The sequence below is a fragment of the Ruditapes philippinarum genome, unplaced genomic scaffold, assembly GCF_026571515.1.
Source record: "Ruditapes philippinarum isolate M1 unplaced genomic scaffold, ASM2657151v2 ctg6973_1_1_1_1, whole genome shotgun sequence".
In the NCBI taxonomy this organism is placed as follows: domain Eukaryota; kingdom Metazoa; phylum Mollusca; class Bivalvia; order Venerida; family Veneridae; genus Ruditapes; species Ruditapes philippinarum.
This window is the reverse complement of record NW_026852630.1, coordinates 15,437-38,806: the sequence shown is the minus strand read 5'-3', so window position 1 is coordinate 38,806 and position 23,370 is coordinate 15,437. Positions and strand designations below refer to the sequence as shown.

General features: G+C 33.0%; 1 protein-coding gene across 1 annotated transcript in view; it reads left to right on the top strand.

Annotated features, from left to right (window-relative positions):
- The first annotated feature begins 1,743 nt into the window (after positions 1 to 1,743).
- The window catches only part of LOC132719497 (uncharacterized), a 32,716-nt gene continuing 11,089 nt past the window's right edge, over positions 1,744 to 23,370 (top strand). The window contains exons 1-4 of the mRNA XM_060703271.1: positions 1,744 to 1,842; positions 10,248 to 10,291; positions 13,236 to 13,394; positions 14,124 to 14,144. Of these exons, the coding sequence (XP_060559254.1) occupies positions 1,773 to 1,842; positions 10,248 to 10,291; positions 13,236 to 13,394; positions 14,124 to 14,144 (294 nt within the window). The 5' untranslated portion in view covers positions 1,744 to 1,772. The remainder of the gene's footprint in view (positions 1,843 to 10,247; positions 10,292 to 13,235; positions 13,395 to 14,123; positions 14,145 to 23,370) is intronic.

Sequence of the window (23,370 nt, the reverse complement as noted above, 5' to 3'; positions counted from 1 at the left end):
GAGGGGTAAAATGCAAATTCTGAAAAACTTAAGGGGTAAAATCTGTCAAAAAAGCATTTTGCATTTTTTATAAACAAATTAAACTTATTGTTGTATTTATTTGTTTGTTTATTTTCTTTTTTTAGAAATTGTGGTATTTATTTGTTTGTTTATTTTCTTTTTTTAGAAAAACCTTTACAGATTAAATACTGATTTAATGTGAAACAATACAAAACATGCCATGTAAAGTCAGACTTCCAGAGTATACTGGAACTCAAGTTTAGGATACACAGCAAAATTATTCAGGGCTTCCATTTTTCAAAATTTGGAAGTTCAAAGACTTCAAATCTCTTGATATTGGAAGTCACATTATATAGGTAAAGAAGGAAAGTATTGATTTTTGGAAGTCACAGGCCAATTGAAGGAGTAAAAGACTCCCAAACTTCCACTAGTGGAAGCCCTCAAGTTATTTTTATTTTCTAGGAGTCAATATTTTTCTTTCTTTATTTTTTGTTTGGCATGTACCTTATCATGTACTCCAGTTTGAACAATTATGTTGAAATTAGAATTAAAGAAACATAACAAGATTTTTTCATCTTTCCTTAAAAAAATTTTTGGTCTGAGAGAAAATTGTCCGTAACTGTAGACTGGGTACGAAAAATATTGAGTTACAAAACTGCAGGTGAATAACATGTTATTTTGTTCCAACAACTAAAGTTAAAGAAATTTTATTAAAAATATATTTTTTTGTTTATATTGAGTATGTCAATAGATGCCTAAAACAAACTTAATACTGTGTTAAACTCCTACGATTGATTATCTGGCACAAATTTCATCAATAATTTCACAGGTTGATAGATTCTACGGGAGTTACCTCCCTTTCTGTATTTCCTGCTACTTTCGTTTTTAACATGCGTTGTTGACAACAGAATTTTTAGTTTTCAATGCAATTAAATGGAAATATATTTTATTTTATGCTCAAAAAATTTTCTTTCTACATATCAAATGTTTACACTTTTATTCTTTTACGCATAAATTTTGACATACGAGCGTATTTTCATTTTGTTGTGCGTAACTGTGACGCATGAATTTTGAAAGTGATGCGTATTTTAGATTTTCTATGCGTATTTTACGCTTATACGCACGCTATCTGGAGCTCTGCACTTACAGACTTTCACTTTACGCCTTTGCATTACAGCAGAAGTCAGTGTGAGCGCAAGCCCTTTGACATGTCTCATTTAATAACTGTTCACAAATTCAATATGGTTGCTATTGCTACGAAGTGGCCACAAAATGGTCAATGTTACCAAAAAAAGTCCACGGTATAATTATATGCAATGGAGGAAATTTGGCGGAATTTAAGACAGAATAAGTAAGGGTAGCCCTTTAAGTCTTGCTAATATGAAATTTTGCAAGTGAGTTAATATATGTCTTGTATGCATCATCTGTTGATTATAAAAACTAGGGAAGTGCTTAGAAAAGAGCTAAGTTTAACCATTCCTTTGGAGCAATAATGCGATACGAAAAACAATAACAAACTATTTTCATTAGTGGCATTAAAATAACACTTAGTGTTAAAATAACACTTAATAATAACTATTAGTGGCATTAAAATAACACTTTTTTGATAAAAACAATATTTCAACACCTTTTCGCAATAAATTTCCAATCGATAAGCCAATTAATGCCATTGGGAATGGATCAGGTTATCTGACTTGTGGTGACACTTTGAAAAGGCATGGACTAATCAATTTAATTTTTATATTTTCAGACTGTGAAATGAGTATATCAACATGATTAGAGGTAGGAAGGTGACTGATCCTGTTGTACAGGGGACAACCTTATCTTATGACACAAAACCAGGTAAGTAATGTTAGCTCGACTATTCGAAGAACTTAGAAAGCGTTTTTACTCGTTCAGATGTGCAGGGTTCGACATTAACGGGATCCCGGGATTCCGAGGATCCCAAAAAGTCGGGAGGAATCTCTGTGATTCCTAGCTGGGGATTCCGTTGGGATCCCTGAAAAATTGCTGTGTAAATTTTTGAAATTGTCTGAATTAATATCATTGAATCACAAATATTCAGAAAAGTGTTAATAAAGACTGGCACAACTGCAATGTTCAAGAAAGAAGAGAAAAAATCCCGCCGGGTAAAATCTACGCACGCCAGATTTCCTTCGTGCAGTGGACTGCTATCAACTCATTGCGATATATAATGAAAAATTTTGGCTAAAGAAACATTCTTGAATAATTTTATATCATGCATTGACTTCATAATATTAAGTTGTTGAAAATTCAAGAAAGAAATATAATTATCGTATAATTTTTTCACTTCAAATATGTGCAGATCGGCGTTGCCGGCGGTAGCTACGAAGTTAACAAGTACGTGTTTGGTTTTTTTTTTGTGTACCATAATTCAGCATTTAAATTGTGATCATTGTAAATTTTCGTAAAAAAAAGTGAAAAAAAACAAAATTACTGATGTATTTTTTTTTCTCCCTGTAGTACTGCAAAAGTATAATTAATAAATAGAATAAAAAGAATCCATACTTTTCAGTTTTAAAATCCTTTTGAAACTCTGCAGCCTTAAATGCTAAAAAATATTGTCTAACTAAAGACTGAAGTGTTCTAGGGTCAATCAAGGTCACGGCATAATTTACCGACAAAAAAAGAAGAAAAATCCTTAGGTGAAACATACACCAAATGACGTATATTTCATCTGACAGTTCTTTGGACCAATCAGTGTTCTGAACTACATGACTGCCTGTATGCGGTGAGTGCCTTTTGATGTGGCATATGTCAAAACTTTAAAAAAAAATCAATACACACAGGGAGGAAAAGAATCGGACATTTCAGTGTAAAAATTGAGAACAATAAATTTGGATTTTACACATCCTGTCATACTTGGAGCAACTTTTTACTTTTAAAAACGAAATCATTTGAAGGTACCCTACTTGTAATGCAAACAAAACATTTTTCTTGATATTTTAGCTTTAGTAAAATTCAACAAAATATTTAATTTATAACAATCTATGGGATATTTCCTTTTAAACACAAAAAGTGTACAGTAAGCTGAAAATCACTTATTTTTTTAAAGTGATCATAATTAAACATTTCTTTTTAAATGACATGAAAGTAAATATTTTCTAAAAGTTATCCATACCAGAACTTACAGGAGTATGGAGCCTAATCATTACCTGTAAGTTTTTAAAGATCTACAGATGATATGTTGGCTCTATTTCAGTGAACCCTAGGCTATCTGAAAAAATGTTTCCCCAGTTCCTACTTAACTTCAAAAGTTCAAACCTAAGTCCATTGCCCAGGCACTTGCATTATACCTTCATTTACAGAAACAGGTTCACAATTATCAACCCCAGGGAGAAAAACGGGTTTTATTTTCAAATCGAACTCTTGTTCAGTGGGTGAGCATAATGTTATTCTGTTTACGTGCATGTAAAAAATGTATTATGTTTTAATTTATCTTAGCAGTCCAATTATTATATACTAGTAAAGTAAACACTTTGAAACACTTTTAAAACTTTAAACAGCAATATTTCCAAAGGGCTCATACGGCCAGTTATGTGTTGACATGTCGTAAAAATCCAAGCAAACAAAAAACCCAAAGGGCTCATAAACTACATTTTCTGCATCTGAAACAAGGCAATATAATTCATGTATGTGGTCTTTAAAAAAAGAATTTGAAATCGGATTGCTGCACTCCCTTGTTATTCTTCGCCTTTATATTTTACTATTTTGATCTGAGGAATCCCTGACATTTAGGAGGAATCCCTGAATTAAATCTCAGGGATTCCTTTGGGATCCCTTGTTAAAACAGTTAGTGTCGAACCCTGATGTGAGTGTCTGTGTGAGACTTTGGTTAAGTTTTTGCGTGTTAAGTTGGTATCTCCTAAACTACTAAAGGGAATATGTAGACACTTCACACACTTGTTTTCTGTGATTATGATATCTAACATGATAAACACAGGTCTATCAACTTTGAGTTGGCTTTTTACAGAGTTATATCCCTTTCCCTTTTCTTACTGTCAAACACTGAGAAATGTAGAGAATGTTGTCTTAGTAGTGACAGCTATTGTTATAAAATATTCCAGACATAGGAAACATGATAGTTGTTAAGTTACAATGAGACATCCATTCTCCATATAGAAAGATAATTCTTTGGAGATGGGAGATAATATTACCTTACAGCAGTCCACTCAACAGACCAAAAGTTCTCTTCAAAACTTGACAAATGCTTTACTGATTAGGAAGAAATAGGAATATACAGGGTTTTTGTTAATTACAGATTGGCTATCCATATAGTCTGTTAGTCTTGAAAATCGTTTTAATTTTAGTCTTTATATTAAACTGTCCCCCATACCTGTAGGCAAATCAGTTGTTTTTGTTGGCACATCTGTTGCCTCAGATATAAATGAAAACCCTTGATATATGTTTAATTTTAGCTCATTATGCATTTTCCGCCCCCAACTGAACCCCATAAATATTACATTTTCAAGGGTTTCATATTATTTGAAAAGCATTGGGTTGTTTTCATTTAAAGAAAGTAGATATTAGGTTCCATTAAAGTTGAATGTACCAAAAATACAAACTTGAGAAAAATGAACTGAGATTTAAGAAAAGAAAAAAGATTCAAGATAAAAGTAATAATTTCTGTGTTATGTTAATGACTGGTTAGTAGTATTTCTTCACAATACTTATTCTTCTGTGTTACTAACACAGAGCTGTTTTTATATATTTTGACCTCTTTTTAGTTTTTTTACATGGGTTGTTAGTGCCGTTTGCAATATGTTAATTATTTGCTTTGTTCACTTCACAATATTTTCCTTATTAAATACATTTTCAAAATTTTCATGAAAACTAGTAGGATTCTGGAAGAGTGTGGATTTAACAAAGGAATCAAAAAGAAATTACTATAATAAGCTAGATGACCCGTACGAAATTACAAAGGATTTTATCTTGCTACTGTGTGGTAATAAAACCCCTACATTTTGTTGGTCATATTAATTATAAACTTCAAGTTTTATTGTGCACTGATTAAGTAACATATACATAAGTAAGAGAAAAATAAAAAATACTGCTCAAAATTTTCTTTTCTTTTTACTGATGCACAAATATTACCGTTGCTATGAAACAATTGTGGCTTTTTTTGTTGTTTTTTTTGTTTGTTATTTTTTTAAAAGGAGGGGAATAACTGACATAATAATTTTATTTGAATGATTAAGATGAATGCCCTCCTTTAATACATGAAACATATAAAGTAAATTTGAAGATGAAGTGGAATAACTCTCACATATATTATTTGAACATTTAGATGAATTACCTCCCTTAAGAAATATGAACCATCTGTAGATGAAGGGGAATAACTCTCACATATTTTATTTGAACAGTTAAGATGAATTATGTCCCTTAAGGAATATGAAGCAACATGTTAACCACCAAGCTGGCAAATGATTCTGTTGGTCAATGTTAGTGTATTCACGGCACACCTGAAGCACATATGAGCCTCGTCATGACAAAACCAACATAATGGGTTTGCGACCAGCATGGATCCAGACCAGCCTGGGCATCCGCGCAGTCTGATCAGGATCCATGCTTGTCGCTTACAAAGCCTATAGCAAGTTGAGAAACTGATAGTGAAAAACATGGATCCTGATCAGACTGCGCGGATGCGCAGGCTGGTCTGGATCCATGCTTGTCGCAAACCCATTATGTTGGTTTTGTCATGGCACGGCTCATATTAGATGCCTCGCTTCAAATCAGTTGGAGACTAAAGTGCTAAATTCTTCAAGATTTATGTCACTGAAAACAGAGTTAAGCTTGGTTTTGAAGAAAAGGTTCTTTTAAAATAAAAACTCATTTTATCCAGTCTTCACGAAAAACTTTAAAAAGCACAGGACATTCGGGCCAGTAAAATATCAAATCTTACTGGACCTGGTGATTTTTAGCCGGACCAAATACATAGATAGGTAATAAATTGATGGGAACAGGAAAACACTTTATTATGCTTCCCTTGATAATTTTGAAAGAAGCATAATATGTCTTGTATTCTTGGCCATATTTTGACAGCTTAGAAAAATCTTTAAGAACCAAATGTTTAGGCAAAATTGACTAGAATTGAACATGAACAACGCAATTTGCTTCAAACAAATCACTTTCATACAAAATATTTACTTAACTCAATAATCACAAAATCATAGCTAAATAATGACCATAATAAACAATGGTTTAATTTCTGTAACTCTACGGTGCGGTACGGAAAATATCCAAGAAAAAAATGGCGGCCTCCATTACTCAATACAATTTAGACATCTCTCGCTGTGTTTTGAACATTTTGGACAGAATTGATGGGTTTCATTTGCAAAAAAGGGAAAAAGATCAATCTTTTAGAGAACCCTGCTTCATTATTTTGATGAATTTTTCTTATAATATTTTTTCATGACAAAAAAAATATAGGTCCGTCGGACCACCAACCTTGCTATAATCACCGGACCGATGCTAAATTTAGTGGCCTCGGGCCTCGGACTGGCGTTAATTTCGAAGACTGTTTATCTACCAAATTTGACGTAAACTATTATTGAAACTATCAACATCTTGCCATGTAAGCATGTAGTGTTACTGTCAAATAGTGAATGCAGCAACATTTGTTTATTTTTACTCTTTTTTTTCTGGTGCTGCAGGTGTTTGCATACTGCTACATGTGTGTGCCATTCCATATCTACTCTACATGATGTGTTTGCATTTGTTTGAAATATTGTTGTTTTTTTTTTTAGTTCAAAATAACTGTTTTACATAATGTTATGTGTAAGTGCTCTTTTTATCCGAGGAATCTCCAATTGTGCATGGTATTTCAATATTGTAAGTTGCAAAAAATATGTTAGACTAAATCTTGTAAAATTATAAGAAACTCTATATCTTGTCAAACTTAAAAGGTAAAATGACTCCGATTTATAAAATGAATCATTTTCATCATTAGACAAGCTGTTTTCATAGTTTTGCACTTTACTCTCTCTATAGATATTTTTTAATGAGTTGAGAAAGTAAATACACATGTTATAAAAGAAGAAAGGTCAAACTACTGTTTTCGTAAATTGGAAAATACTAGGGTTGTCACGGTTAGAAAAATGCTAACCGTTTTAAACGGCAACGAAAAATCTGTGTTAAACTTTTAACCGACCCTACTAATAAAATCCTTTGATTTTCAACATTAACTTTGTTTCTTTTTGACAAGATATGCCATTTTGTTCATATTTTGTTGTACTCAAAATGATTACATAAATATCCGAATATGGAGTAACTATTTTCAGCTAGGGTTGTAGATTTTTCGATCAGATCAGAAAAATTACATCGTTGAGTACAACTAAAATACAAACAATTGTCATATCTTGTCATAAAAAAAACCTATGGTAAAATTTAGAATTAGTTTAAAACTTTTCCACTCCTTAGTCAAATACTAATCTCGGTTACCGGCTATTGAATTTTCTAACCGGTTTTTAGTTAAAAAACGACCGTACCCGTTTAAACGTGACACCCCTAGAAAATACGATGAAAAATTATCAGTCTACTGCATCATCAGAAAAGAGAATTACCAACTTCAAATAATCGCAGAAATTGGGCACTGTACAGCATGCAAGTGATTTTGAAGCAAAGCACAGATAGTACATTAGGACATTTTGAAAGCTGTGATGAATGCTACCATAATAAGATTCATTATAAATTTTATTAAATATTGTTCGGTAAGTTTGTAGGTCAAAAGAATACCGATAAAACCTCAAGTGTAAAACTGTAAAACATACAGAACTTTTATATTTGAGTCTTAAACACCCAGGCAGTTTTGGAAAAGGTCTAAAACACATGTTTGGTTTTAGATGTGGTCATTTGCGAAGATTTCATGTAGGTAGAATTTGTTTTTGCACAAGTGTGGGTGAAAATATTTGTGCTAATTTTTTTGTGACACGGTTGTAACATTTTAAATGTTCATATGTATTTAATAACTAAAGTTGAAATGAAAGTTTCTACTTTGATTGATCTAAGGGGAATGTAGATGTAATATAATATCCAAGAAGAAACCAGCATCATAATATAAACTGTTCAGGTTGAATCTGCTTCTCTATAGTATTCAGCATAGGATTAAAGGGTAAAAAATTTATCAAATGGGAATGTTTTTTTTTTTTAAAGCTGTTGAATAGAAAATAAGTAGTCTTCTATTGAATTTATATAATTTAAAGAATTGTTTGCACATAGATAGCACAAGTTAAATATTTCGCTTTCAAAGTATTAAATACAAATCAGTATTAGATATTAAAAATTCATGAAAAGAAAAAGCGAAATATCTGAATCAATGAAGGCGAAGGGGGTGTTTGAAAGAATGAACAAGTTATTGATTAAAGATATAATGACATTACCCCTGATGTGTCATAACAAAAATGTTATATATTTGGGTTTTTTTGTAGAACTTTTTTTTATTACTGAAGCATTCAAAAAAAGTGTTGGCCCATCTCCAAAATTGGGGAGCTCCTGATTCTTCTTTTTTTTTTTTTTTTTTTTTTTTTTTTTTTTTGGCACAACGGCAAATTTACACTGTGATAAGCTTAGTTATCATCAATCGTTCAAGTCGCCAATGTAGCAGACCGTTGCCAAATACCACTGATACCCTTTATACTGTTGCGATTAATCGTTTATATTTCGGAATTTTTTTTTTATATTTCATTAATTGAAAATAATATAGCAACAGCCGATAGGCACTTCAGCTCGACTTTGATTTTATTGATTCTGTAATTGGTTTATACAAATAATTATTCAAAATCTTGATAAATTTGTTCTATTTATGGGTTAGAAAGTGACGGGGTATTGGTTATTTATTTCAACTTTTAATATTTACGTTCTGTTGCTTATGATAAGGTTATCAACATGCCCGTTTCTGATTTGAGCTGGTTATTCTTATCTTTTAGTTTGTTTTCCTCTGCTATATTACTATATGTTATAGCCAAACTTCTAGCCATGTTGAATTCAATTTTAAGTTTCAATGACAGTATTGAAGACCAAAATGTTCTGTTTCATCATATAGTAAATTAAATCTTGCCTTACTTAGCAGTAATATTTTTTAGCATCAATTTGGGGCTGAAATTTATATCTGTTTAGTTCATTTCTAGCTTTCCCCTTTTTCCTTTCAGCAACACAAGTTTCCCTTCTCCATGGGTCCTGCCATCATTTCTCTTTAAAAGTGAAAACAGAATTCTATTTAGTATCTTAAATAAAAGGCAATTCATGGAGGATGCTTTTGTAAATCACAATATAATGTTCTGCTGTTCTTAACTTGCAGCATAAGACTTGATTAACCCTGAATCTTACTAATGGGCTTGTTCGCTTTCCATTTTTCAAACTGTCCATTATTGTTTTAGGGGATACATAAAAATGATATATAAAAATGAAAATTTGTAGCTGTCCAGCTGGTCAAACTGCAAAGACATGAAATTTCCCCCCAAAAAATGATAAATGGTTTTGTCCAGGTCCATTTAAGATAAAGGCAAGGGTTAAATTAAAGTTTTTAGAGTTGCAGACGACGTTATGAAATCAATGAACTGCTTTGAAATTTTAATTATTTGCTGCATGCATACGCAGAAGGTGGAAATAAATCGGGTAAATGGATTGTGCTAAACAATTAATTATTGTCGCATTTGTTTGGTTGTGTACATAATCCAAACAATTGGTCCATTTTGTTTGACGTTTGTTTAGCTAGTTTCAAATTGAGAAAATTCCTCTTGTAAGTATACTTTTTAACGGCACTGCTTAGATAATATAGTTACGTGCTAATATAGAAATGGGAGATAATCTGAAAATGTGAGTGGAGTTTATTATCACATATTTGTCTATATCTCATTATCTCATCTATGAGGTGTCTTTATCTCATCTCATTCAATATCTCGTCCCAAACTACTAGGAATATTTTGTCCAAACTTAATACAGGAATGACTTTCGGTTGGGGGAGGGAAGGGGGAGGAGGCTGAGTCTTTATATATAAATTTATATGTTATATACAATTGAATTCCATGCATATATGCATATATATGATATATTGTTTAGATTTTGAAAAAGCAGATAGGAAAATGAAAAAAAAATCTTTAAAAAATAAATCTTAAAATCATAGAAAAGAGGGTAGAACCAAAACTCTTTGTTTTTTAGCTTTTAATTTAATGAACATGCAGGGGATTATGGTACTTAAATGGTTTACATGTATTTTGACGCCATTTCAGGACTGACAAAAGCTTGGGATACAGTCAACAGAGCTAAGACTGAGGTAAGCTTTACATTTCATTATAAGCATGAACCTTTGACCTGACCTGATGGATTTCATAAAATGAACTTAGCCAGCTTCTATTTTTAGACCCTTTTTTTCAAAGAGCTACTGTGAATTGTTGTTGATGATGGAATGTTGGGACATTCATGACCTATACATGCATACATCAAAATATATAATTTCTGCGTATTCTCGGTCAGTTTCAGCACCGCAGAAATAAAAACCGCAGAATATTTTTCCATTTTTTGTTTTTTAAACCTGCACTGCATAATGACCTGTTTCATCTAAATTTTAAAAGTAATAACGAATTATAATGGTTAAAAAACATGCCAGTATTTGGAAAAACCGCAGAATTTGGAGCCCGCAGAAAAAAACACTTACACGGTATATAGTACCAATATCTGTTTATTTTGTCAAGATGCTATGTAGCTAACATTACTTTTTCAGTGCAGAGCATATCATTAATGTATCTATATTGGACGATAAATATCAACAATACATGGAAAATGACTTGTTTGCCATTCCATTTCATACCTGTTTAAATGATTTCAGTAAATTATATGTTCTGGTCTGAGTGTCGTGTTTATAAATGCCCATTGCACGATTTTTTTCTGACTTTTTTTTATCATCACTGCTATGAAATATTTCCATTATGTAACAACAATATTAAGTGTTAGATAATGAACACCTATGTTAAGCTGTTGTCCTAGGTGAGCAAAAACATTTTTCATGATTTCTTATATCTGTTCAGGAGAGTCATATTAGTCCAATCGTAATCTCTTGCATTGTACATACAAACTTTGGCTTCATAAAGTTATCATAATAAAATCTTAATTATGAAATACTATTAGCCAAATGTGTTACCTGAAGACAAAAAATCATCAACAGATGTTAAGTGTTCTTCTATATTAAAGGGCAAAAAGGTCATGGGATATCAACCATTTTGTTCGAAAAAATGGCAAAAAAAATAATGTGTATAATTAATTGTATTGTGAATGTTATATTAATTGAATTGAATATTTAAAGCTGATCAGATGTGTTGATTTCTTGATATTTTGGCACGTAGTGGCATATTAGTTTAGATAGGATTGGGTATTTCCATACCTAAAGTACATGTACCTCCTACAATTGACTTGTTTTGAAGAAAAAATAACTGGTATATCTTAAAAGTATATGATTACAGTGAGCGTAACATTTGACTTATCTTCATTCTTGTAGACTTCAGTTTTCAAATCATTGAATTTTGCTGTTTAGTTTTCATGCAGGTGCTTATCAGATATACCCTCTTGTTGCAGAGGGGTTAATTTTTAAGGTTTGAGGCATCTGAAGTGCAGCCACAATTTATCCCTGCATGACCCATAAGAGGTGACTAAATGGGGCTGACTTTCTGAAGTGTATGCATCTCTAATCTTCAGCATGTGAGGTGGTTTTGACCCTCGTTGTGGCTTTTAACAGTGGCGTAGCTACTAAAAGGCCATGTAGGCTGGGGCCTACAAGTTGGTCAAGAAATTGACATTTTCAAAAGTCCCAAAAATACAATAAAAGAGATGGGGTGGGGTTGGTAGTGGATTCAAGCTTTATGGTCAGATCAAGTGTGTTTTAGGCTTATATGCATGCTTTACCGTCCTTAGTAAAGTTTGCATCTTATCAAATTCATAGTTTAAAATTATTGTTTTGATAATTTCCTTTGAAAACACTTTGGAAGCACATTTTGCTCTTTTTAATCTGAGCTTGTTTTTGACATCCGGGGCTAAGCCCCAAGACCCCTTTTTATGGACCTACAAGTTTAAAAATTCTGGCTACGCCCCTGTCTAAGTTTATATATTTAACACTTGGGTTAGCCAAAATCATCTTTCCTGTTTTGGTGCTATATGAACTAAACTGTTTGGCATAAAACCAAACCAAACAAACATTAATTTTATCAGCTGTATAAATTCATTAACCTATTTAAAATATTGGGATTTTATAAGCTCAGCATTATATAGCACTGATCACATGCATTATAAACAGTTTGTCCTGTCTGTTGTGCAACTTTTATCTTTGTTATCTACATCCTTCCTACAGGGACATAATTATTATATACATTTTGGACAAAGGTTTTAAAATTTGACCTTGACATTTTAATTGACTATCATTTAAAAAAAATTGATTGCCTGCAAATTTCAAAAGTTATAAAGTTAAGAAGAAATTTAGCATTATTTTATTAATTATTCCAAACACCTCGATTAATTATTCCAAACAGAGATGTTTTGTAGAACAGAGCTGCATTTTGCATATTGAATGTGGTCATGGTCCATTAAAGAGACCTTGAAATTCAATATCAAATTAACTTTAATGTGTAGTCTTAAATATCATACTTTGCTGGTGTTATAACTCATTTATCAATTTCTCAAATTTACAACTTATAAATTATCCAGTTATGCAGACATAAATGACTTGCACACATTGTCCAAAGGAGCAAAAACAAATTACTAATTAAACTTTTAACTTTATGATCCCAAGATCAAGCCCTACTGCGACATTGATGTGTCTTTATAATTTGTCACCTTAGTGCAGTAACAAGATAACTCCTTATGTAATTTAATAGGAGTTATCAGTTACTGCATTAAGGTGACGATATGTGCCGAGGATGACAGCAGTGTGACTTCCGTATCTTTTTACAATATGAGCCGTGTCATGTCAAAACCAACATAATGGGTTTGCGAACAGCATGGATCCAGACCAGCCTGTGCATCCGTGCAGTCTGATCAGGATCCATGCTGTTCGCTTACAAAGTCTATAACAAGTAGTGAAACTGATAGCAAACAGCATGGATCCTGATCAGACTGCGCGGATGCGCAGGCTGGTCTGGATCCATGCTGGTCGCAAACGCACTATGTTGGTTTTGTCGTGACACGGCTCATATGTTCTTAACTTTGAAGGTTTTACCGACGTATATTTTCAGTTACATAAAGCAGAACAACGTCTCGAAGAAGTGGAGCGTCATAGCGTACCAACGCAGCTGAACCAGACAGGGGAGACAAGTATTACTGATTACGGTGGTCTTGGCATGAACAGAGATCATAATGAAACTTACAGTTTACCGGATGATTTCGCAACAGGGGTAAGTTCTTAACTTAAGATCTATGTCCCCTCTCTCCGCCCCCCTCCCCCTACATGCCTTTGTGTCAGTGTCACTTTGCATGATATTTGCATTGGTTGGAATAAACAATGTTGCACAATTCAAAATACTATTCCAAAAAAGAATGAAGGAGGTTTCAAGAGGTACCAAATATTTTTTTCCAATTAAGCAAATTTATAACGCAAAAATTCCCAAACCTGGCAATGTACTTTTTCCCAAAATGGCAAGGAAAAGACCTGCCCTTTATCTGAGAAATAATTGTCAGAAGAAGTCAGAACTTGTGTTATCTTGTATTGAGACGAAAGATTAGTTATGTAACAAGTCTCAAAAGCTTAATTACATTATTTGATATTGAAGGGCTTGAAAAGTGGCGTACAGTCAAATGTTTGTGTTTAACAGAACTCTACAGTGGGTGAATTACAGATATTTTCTTTTCAAATAGTTAATGTATTCAAAAGTTTTGTTTACATTTGTATTTAGGTCATTTTTGTGCTTACTTAATACCATTTTGGTCATTTTATGTTGATACAGGGCCGTCCACTTGATGTTTGTTAGCTAGGATATATGACTTCATTGAATTTAAAATGATCTAGTAATGATAAAGGTTTGCGATCTATGTCATTGCATGTTTGTTTTAAGCATAATACATGTATGTATACATACATAAAATTGATCCGAAAATGTCTCAAGTTATTCAGTGTTCAATTTCAGACAGGCACCTTGACAAAGAAGGTATGCATCGTGTTAAAAACTTAACTTTGAATGTTAAAAATGGGGAAAAAAGTGAGTGTGGCTCCAATTTGCAGTGGCTCTTGTTTAAGATGAAGCATTTTGTTTGTTGCTAGTCTTATGTAAAATGTTTGCTTGGCATTTTTGGAGTTTCCAGAGTTTTGATAATTTTCAATATTTCATCATTTTAACTTTTGATTTATAAATATCATTGTTCAGTTATTGTTGCATCATAAAGTTGAAGTTGTTTTATAAGCATTGATCAATTGATTAATTGACCAAGTGTTTATTTTGTAATCTATGAAGCTTGACGTTTTTTTATATTTTCAGAAAGTTAGGTTCAAAACAATTGAATTAATTTTCTTGTTATTATATTGTTATATGTATAGTTTATTTCATTTCTTGAAAATTTTATTAAAATTATTGTAGACATACAGACAGGTATTTAAACATTTGTGAAGAATTTTATAAATATGGATTTCTATTAATTTTGGTAAAAGTCATCAGAAATCCCCATTTCAAACAATAGACTGTTCTATATTTAATGCAAGACTAGTCCAATGCACAAAATTGGCTGGCAAAGGTCCAAATTCAAATGGTTAAAGGCCCATTATGCCTCTGAAGTGCTATCAATTTTATTTTCTCTAAAAACCTTTTACTTTTGGTATCTTGTTACAGTTTGTAATTGAATTCTATATTTGTCATATAAATGAACTACCTTTTACTTCATTTTGTTTTGTGGCAAAATCATAGTGAATTAGTATGTTGTATGGAAGTCGTTTTCAATTTGCTACCTTTATGACGCAATAATTTTTCACATTTTGCACCTAACTTTCTTCAGTTGTTAAACATCAATCATGCTCTAAATATATTAATAAAATGTTTTTAAACACATGTTTCACATTTTTCTAAAGAATTAAAGATAACTATTGGTTTCTGAGTCAAAATGTGCCTTTAAGGTGGCTTACAGCAATTTTATTTACTGATAATCAAGATTTTAAATGTTGATTAGGAACAAAACATACATTTTGAGAAGGAGTAAAACAAACATTATATTATCTTAAGTCCATGCATTATTACTTATATATAAGTGAAAGGGGTCCAAGAATGAATTGAAAATATTATAAAAATTTGAAAGCGATAAGTTTTAAATGACATTAAGTTAGAGTGCTCTTCAGGAAATTTCTTTCAGCGTTAAGCAGATCTGTGTTATTATAGCATTCCTCAATCGACTTATACATTTCTCTGGGCAATTACTCAATTATCGTCCAATAATATTTATTTGTGGTGTTAACCTTGTTTAGTTGTAACAAATTATAAGATTATTTCCACCATTTACATTAAAATATTTCCAGTCAGTTATTAATATATAAATAACACATGGCTGGCGGGTTAATAGAGGATATTGTCAACCCGAGAACTGGTAATATGCCAGTTCAAGGGTTGGCAATAATCTTCAATTACCCGACAGCCGTGTGTTCTTTATTTTATTAAACAGAAAGACCTACACAACAGTTACTACAGTATTTATAAAGTACGCAGTCAAAGAGATAAATTTGCTGAATATGGAGTTAATTTTATGCCCCAGGGTGATATATGAAATGCCCTAATAAAGTACTTTATCTGATGATATGAAAACCAGTCATGTTGTTCCTTGTGGCTTCCGTGACCAGTCATGTTGTTCCTTGTGGCTTCCGTGACCAGTCATGTTGTTTCTTGTGGCTTCCGTGACCAGTCATGTTGTTTCTTGTGGCTTTGGTGACCAGTCATGATGTTCTTTGTGGCTTTGGTGACCAGTCATGTTGTTCCTTGTAGCTGCCGTGACCAGTCATGTTGTTCCTTGTGGCTTCCGTGACCAGTCAGGTTGTTCTTTGTGGCTTCTGTGACCAGTCATGTTGTTCCTTGTGGCTTCTGTGACCAGTCATGATGTTCCTTGTGGCTTTTGTGACCAGTCATGTTGTTCTTTGTGGCTTTGGGTGACCAGTCATGTTGTTCCTTGTAGCTGCCGTGACCAGTCATGTTGTTCCTTGTGGCTTCCGTGACCAGTCATGTTGTTCCTTATGGCTACTGAGACCAGTCATGATGTTCCTTGTGGCTTCCGTGACCAGTCATGTTGTTCCTTATGATGTTCCTTGTGGCTTCCATGACCAGTCATGTTGTTCCTTGTGGCTTCCGTGACAGTCATGTTGTTCCTTGTGGCTTCCTCGACCAGTCATGATGTTCCTTGTGGCTTTGGTGACCAGTCATGTTGTTCCTTGTGGCTTCAGTAACCAGTCATGTTGTTCCTTGTGGCTTCTGTGACCAGTCATGTTGTTCCTTGTGGCTTCTGTGACCAGTCATGTTGTTCCTTGTGGCTTCTGTGACCAGTCATGTTGTTCCTTGTGGCTTCAGTAACCAGTCATGTTGTTCCTTGTGGCTTCCGTGACCAGTCATGTTGTTCCTTGTGGCTTCTGTGACCAGTCATGTTGTTCCTTGTGGCTTCAGTAACCAGTCATGTTGTTCCTTGTAGCTGCCGTGACCAGTCATGTTTTTTCTTGTGGCTTCCGTGACCAGTCATGTTGTTCCTTGTGGCTTCCGTGACCAGTTGCTTAATTCCCTGAGTTGGAATATGTTGACCTTGGCTGCTGTTGGGTTGAATTCTTCCAAGCACTTACAATTCTTGCATCTTACGTAATAATCAAGGACCTTAAGTTTCACAACTATTTTGAGCTGAAGTTTGACCCCATTCATGTTCCCAGTTAGCATATATTGTCCACTACCCCCCCCCCCCCCCCCCCCCCCCCCCCCAAAAAAAAAAAAAAACAAAAAAAAAAAACAACAACAACAAAAACAACAAAACAAACATATATATATTTCAAAATTTGTTTTCTGCATGATAAAACATGTTAATATTAACATTTATGTGTATTGTTGTTGACGGACAGACTGCAGCTTTTTCTTCCAAACCATGCGGAATTCCCCTACTTTAGAACCCTGGTCCCAGTCAGTCCCCTTTGATGTAAGCCCCTGCTATCTAAGTTATAGCTTTTACAAGTACATGGTTTACTGATATGCCTTCTTATGGCCAAATTGAGGCATTATAAAAGTTGCATCTGTGGCTGCCATGTATTAAGTAAAAGTTGAAAAGTTACTTCCACTCTCATCTGTGAGTCACAGTGATTAAGTCACTGAAACAATTCTCACCACCATCCCACACCGCACAGGAAAGAAATAATCTTCAACTGTCAGACCATTGAAATCAACAATGCTTTTATAAAGGAAATGTTAAAAAAATTCTGGTAATAAAATATATGAAATAATGAAATAATTAATATGAATGAATATGCAGCCAACAGTTAACTTGAACACAACAATCCTTTAGAATAAACCTTCAAGTTAACCAGACAGACCTTGGCCTGTACTCATAAATGACCTTGATGGTCAAATTATTGAAATTTTCTTATTTCTTTTTTTTGCAGTAACGTACTATAACTTTGAAATTAATGAATGGAGCTGAAATAGCACTTGCTGTTGTCAAAATATTGCTGAAATTTTATGCACTTACTGTAGTTACAAAATATTGCTGAAATAGCATTTACTGTAGTTGTAAAAAATATATTACTTAAATGGCATTAACTGTAGTTATAAAGTATTGCTGAAATAGCATTTACTGAAGTTAAATTATTGCTGAAATGGCATTTGTCGTAGTTAAAATATTTATGAAATAGCATTTACTGTTGTTAAAATATTGCTGAAATAGCATTTTCTTTAGTTATAAAGTATTGCTGAAATAGCATTTAGTGTAGTTATAAAGTATTGCTGAAATAGCATTCACTGAAGTTAAAGTATTGCTGAAATAGCATTTACTGAAGTTAAAATATTGCTGAAATTGCAATACTGAAGTTAAATTATTGCTGAAATTAGCATTTGCCGTAGTTAAAATATTTCTGAAATAGCATTTACTGTTGTTAAAATATTGCTGAAATAGCATTTACTTTAGTTATAAAGTATTGCTGAAATAGCATTTAGTGTAGTTATAAAGTATTGCTGAAATAGCATTCACTGAAGTTAAAATATTGCTGAAATTGCAATACTGAAGTTAAAATATTGCTAAAATAGCATTTACTGAAGTTAAAATATTGCTTAAATAGCATTTATTGAAGTTAAAATATTGCTGAAATGGCATTTCCTGTACTTATAAAATATTGCTGAAATAGCATTCATTGAAGTTAAAATATTGCTGAAATAGCATTTACTGTAGTTGCCAGCATTTGTCGTAATTTAAGTGAAGCTGAAATAACAATAAACTTGTTGTAAACAGCATTTAATAATTGCCCGTACTATTGATCATTTTAGGTTTTATAATAGATATTTACCTTATGGCTGAGTATTTTGTAGAAACAGCATATAATGTAACTTAATTTAGTTTTAAAATATGTTTGTGCATGACTAATGATAGGCTTAACAAGATGAATCATTAATGAGCCAATTCTGGAACGATTCTGCTCACTGAACTGGGGACGTGAGTTATGACATCTATAGGGAAATAATATAATGTGGATTCAGCAAGGGGTTACTGAGGATAACTGTCAGTTTGAGTTCTTTTGGGAGTAATCCATATTATATATGCATATATAAAAAACAGAATGTTTAATGTTATTTATGTGCCAGTTTTTGGTAATATAAAATGAATAACAGTTAGGTTTTGCATATTTAATGCTATTAAGGTTGTTAAGTTCATTTTTCGAACTTGTGTAAACCTAGGTAAAACTGAGAGTTGGGTGTTTTTGTCCGTTTAATTATATACGCAGCACCAGTGGATGAAATTGTTTATCCTTAACTAATGTTTAGCTTACAATAAGCCTAAATTTGGGATAGGTTCATGGAGACGTGGCATGGTAAATGGTGCCATTTCATTACCTTAGGAACCGCCTCCGTGGTTGAGGGATTAGAGTTGATGACTTCCAATCCAGTTACCTCTCTGGCATGGGTTTGATCACCGGGAGATGCTTTGGTAGTTTAGTACTGGTGTAACTCTCCAGGAACTATGGTTAGGAACCTACCCGCCTATATGACTGAAATACTGTTTGGAAAAGGCGTAAAATGAAACAAACAAACATTACCTTAGTGCAGTAACGTGCATTAACTCCTTATATAATTCAATAGGAATTAACCTGTTAACTGCACTAAGGTGACGATTTGTAGGTGACATTTTTACAGGTACATTAGAAGGGGCTTTTCGTTAAAATTGGGGAAAAAATTACACAATAAAAGGGCAATAAAAACATGACGCATATGTAATTTTAAAGAAAAACTGCACTACTTTTAAGTGAAGGGGACAGACAATGTGACTGTATGACTAAAGTTTTGAAAAGTGGACTTTTTGTAAAATCTTTCAGGAAACAAAAAATATTCTTTCATTTAAGCCATATAGTGAATCTGTTTGTCAAAGTATAGCGTTGAAAATTTATGCTATTTTTATGCCCCCGCCATGTAATGGCCGGGGCATATAGTGTTACCCTGTTCCGTCCTTCCGTCATTCCGTCATTCCGTCCTTCCGTCATTCCGTCCTTCCGTCATTCCGTCCTTCCGTCATTCCGTCATTCTGTCATTCCGTCATCATCAGTTTCCGTTCATTATCTTAGTTACGGTTGCACATATTCAACTCAAATTTGACATATGGATATGTCATGAGAAAATACAGGTCAAGTTCGAATTTTGTCATGGTTCGATGATTTTTGGCAGAGTTATGCCCCTTTTACTTTGAAAATAATATGAAATTTTCAGTTTCCGTTCATTATCTCCCCAACGGTACAACACATTCAACTCTAATTTGACATATGGATATGTCATGAGAAAATACAGGCCAAGTTCGAATTTGGTCATGGTTCCATGATTTTTGGCAGAGTTATGCCCCTTTTACTTTGAAAATAATATGAAATTTTCAGTTTCCGTTCATTATCTCCCCAACGGTAACAACACATTCAACTCAAATTTGACATTAAATATGTCATGAGAAAATACAGGTCAAATTTGAATTTTTGGTCATGGTTCGATGATTTTTGGCAGAGTTATGCCCCTTTTACTTTGAAAATAATATGAAATTTTCAGTTTCCGTTCATTATCTCCCCAACGGTACAACACATTCAACTCAAATTTGACATATGGATATGTCATGAGAAAATACAGGCCAAGTTCGAATTTGGTCATGGTTCCATGATTTTGGCAGAGTTATGCCCCTTTTACTTTGAAAATAATATGAAATTTTCAGTTTCCGTTCATTATCTCCCAACGGTACAACACATTCAACTCAAATTTGACATATGGATATTGTCATGAGAAAATACAGGTCAAATTTAAATTTGGTCATGGTTCGATGATTGTTGGCAGAGTTATGCCCCTTTTACTTTGAAAATAATATGAAATTTTCAGTTTCCGTTCATTATCTCCCCAACGGTACAACACATTCAACTTCAAATTTGACATATGGATATGTCATGAGAAAATACAGGTCAAGTTCGAATTTGGTCATGGTTTGATGATTTTTGGCAGAGTTATGCTCCTTTAACTTTGAAAATAATATGAAATTTTCAGTTTCTGTTTATTATCTCCCCAACAGTACAACACATTCAACTCAAATTTGACATACGGATATGTTTTTGGAATTGCCCAGGCCAATTCGAATTTGGTCATGGTTCAATGATTTTTGGCAGAGTTTAAGCCCCTTTCACTTTGAAAATAATATGAAATTTACAGTTTCTGTTCATTATCTACCCAACAGTGTTACATATTCAACTCAAAATTTGACATATGGATATGTCAAGGAATGGGCAGGTCAAGTTGGAATTTGGTCATGGTTTGATGATTTTTGGCAGAGTTATGTCCCTTTCACTTTGAAAATAATATAGATACATCTTAGGAATAAGCAGTTTAAGTTTGAATTTGGTCGTGGTTCAATGATTTTGGACAAACTTATCTTTCTTGAATATTGGAAAAATTTTGAACTTTCAGTTTCAGCACTCATACTTTTGTTGAAATGTATGTAGCCATTATTTTGGCTACAAATATGAAATATGCTATTTTCAAAAGGTTAAGACTGAATAATTTCAGTGCCTTGAACATTGTATGAAAATGGTTTGTGTTAACATTGAAAAGTTTTAAGGGCTTTGAACTTAAAATGAAAACAATAATTTGTGCAAACAAATTTGGAACTAAATATTATAACATCTGAAATTTTGGCTGCATGCGGGGGCATCCGTGGCATGATGACACATTTCTAGTTTTAAACCAATGATTCAACCATTCAACTTGATGTAAGTCAATTACATACAGACGTGATATTGAACAGAAAAAAAAAATGTATCTTATGCATTAAAAAACAATGTTATTTTATTATCATCTATTGTGAACGTTTGACAATAGGACTTGAAAATTTTATTGTTTTACCCGTTTGCCGGTCCCTCAATCAATTAGCATTGAAATTTGATCGCACCAATAAAAGATCAATATGAAAATTTCAGACGTGGCGTTACAGTCATATATTTTCTGTATCGTTTTACGGCTGATTATTGATACAGGTTGATAAATTGATTGCAGTAGGCTCGGCTTTTGACCAATTTCCACAGCAGCATCTCCTATCACACATTGACAGTCACCATTGAGATCAATGGCATGCCTTTATCCAGCAGTGTACTGTTTCAATTTATTACCATGCTATCATAGGGAAGCCCACAGACTGTTCATTTCCACAGTTAGCCAATTTCTATTTAACAGGATAAAAATGATCGGACAGGCTGCAATTTCAGAAAAATTAAGTAATAACAGAAATCTAGATATAGATACTTAAAACTGTGATTGAGCGTATTTCGTTGCATTCTATGAATGAAATATATTCTTTGTTTGTCTAACTGTTGAGTCATTTTGTTCTCTTTTGTTAATTAATTCAGTCAGTAAGTCAATCCATCCGTCCGTCTGTCTCCTCTCTGTACAAACCCAGAGGTACTTGTGTGTCTTGGAGAACCATGGATAACAGTAAAATTCTCTTTGGTCCTATTCATTCCGTTTTTACTTGTGTGTCTTTTTTATAAGCCTTGTGTGACTAAAAATGGCCAAAAAGATCAAAGGAAAAGTCACATAAGTACCATTTAGTGAGTACGTTCGTCTGTCCGTCAGTCAGTCAACGGGCACTTAATGCTTGCATGGAGTTCAACTGTTAAATCATGTATTGCAATAATTATATTTTTTTTTATATCAGCTTAAAACATACATTAATATATATAACTCTGAATAGGCATACATGATGTCCTGTTAAAATATCAGAATCTCCACGCGTGATTTAAATACGCATTTCCCATTTAAATATTGCTTGAAAATCAATTTTGTTGGCATTGATATCAATTGAAAATCATAAGGGTCTGCTTGAATATCAGACTTGAATATGGATACAGTATCAACTTAAATGTTACTTGAATGTTGTTAAAGTGTCAACTTAAATGTCACTTTAATTTCATAGTGTCAATTTAAATGTCACTTTGATATCATACAAATCATTATTATGCCAATATGACATTTGAACTGGAGTCATGGTCTTTGGGGTATCCATATCTATTCCATTAGTGAGACTTGGACATTGTTTAACAGTAGCCAGGAACACTCCTTTGACTGTTACATGCATTTCTTGCAGACGTATTTCTGGAAAAAATCCATTTCAAACTAATATTAATAAAGTATTGTATTTTAAACAAAATTGCAAGATGTCAGTGTCTGTTTATGAGAATTTTGTTGTTGTTTTTAATTAGTGAATAAAAAAAGAAAAAGGATACTTACCTTAATTATCAATGTTTTTGCACAGCAAGTTATATTGGTTCGATTTGCTTGTTTTAATTATTTGAAATCAGATGTTCCCCCATTTAATCGAATAATCAAATTAGGCTGGTTTGATTGAATAAGAGGATTAGCCTGGAATAATACTGCTAAATTAGTTTCAAGCTGTGAGAATCAGGAAATGGAAAGGGAAAAAAATGTGATACAGCTTTTAAAAAGTGGACATCAATATTTTAAACTTACCATTCAATTCTTTTCATCTGAGTACATGTAACTACACCATTTATTTTGAACGCTTCAAAAGTGCATGTGTTCGGCATTCTATGAACGGTGGAAGTTTACAGTGGTAATCAATATATATGATATTGTTTATCTGTATTTTATTTACTAGTACGTGGATCAGCGAAATATTGATCTTTGGTGATGC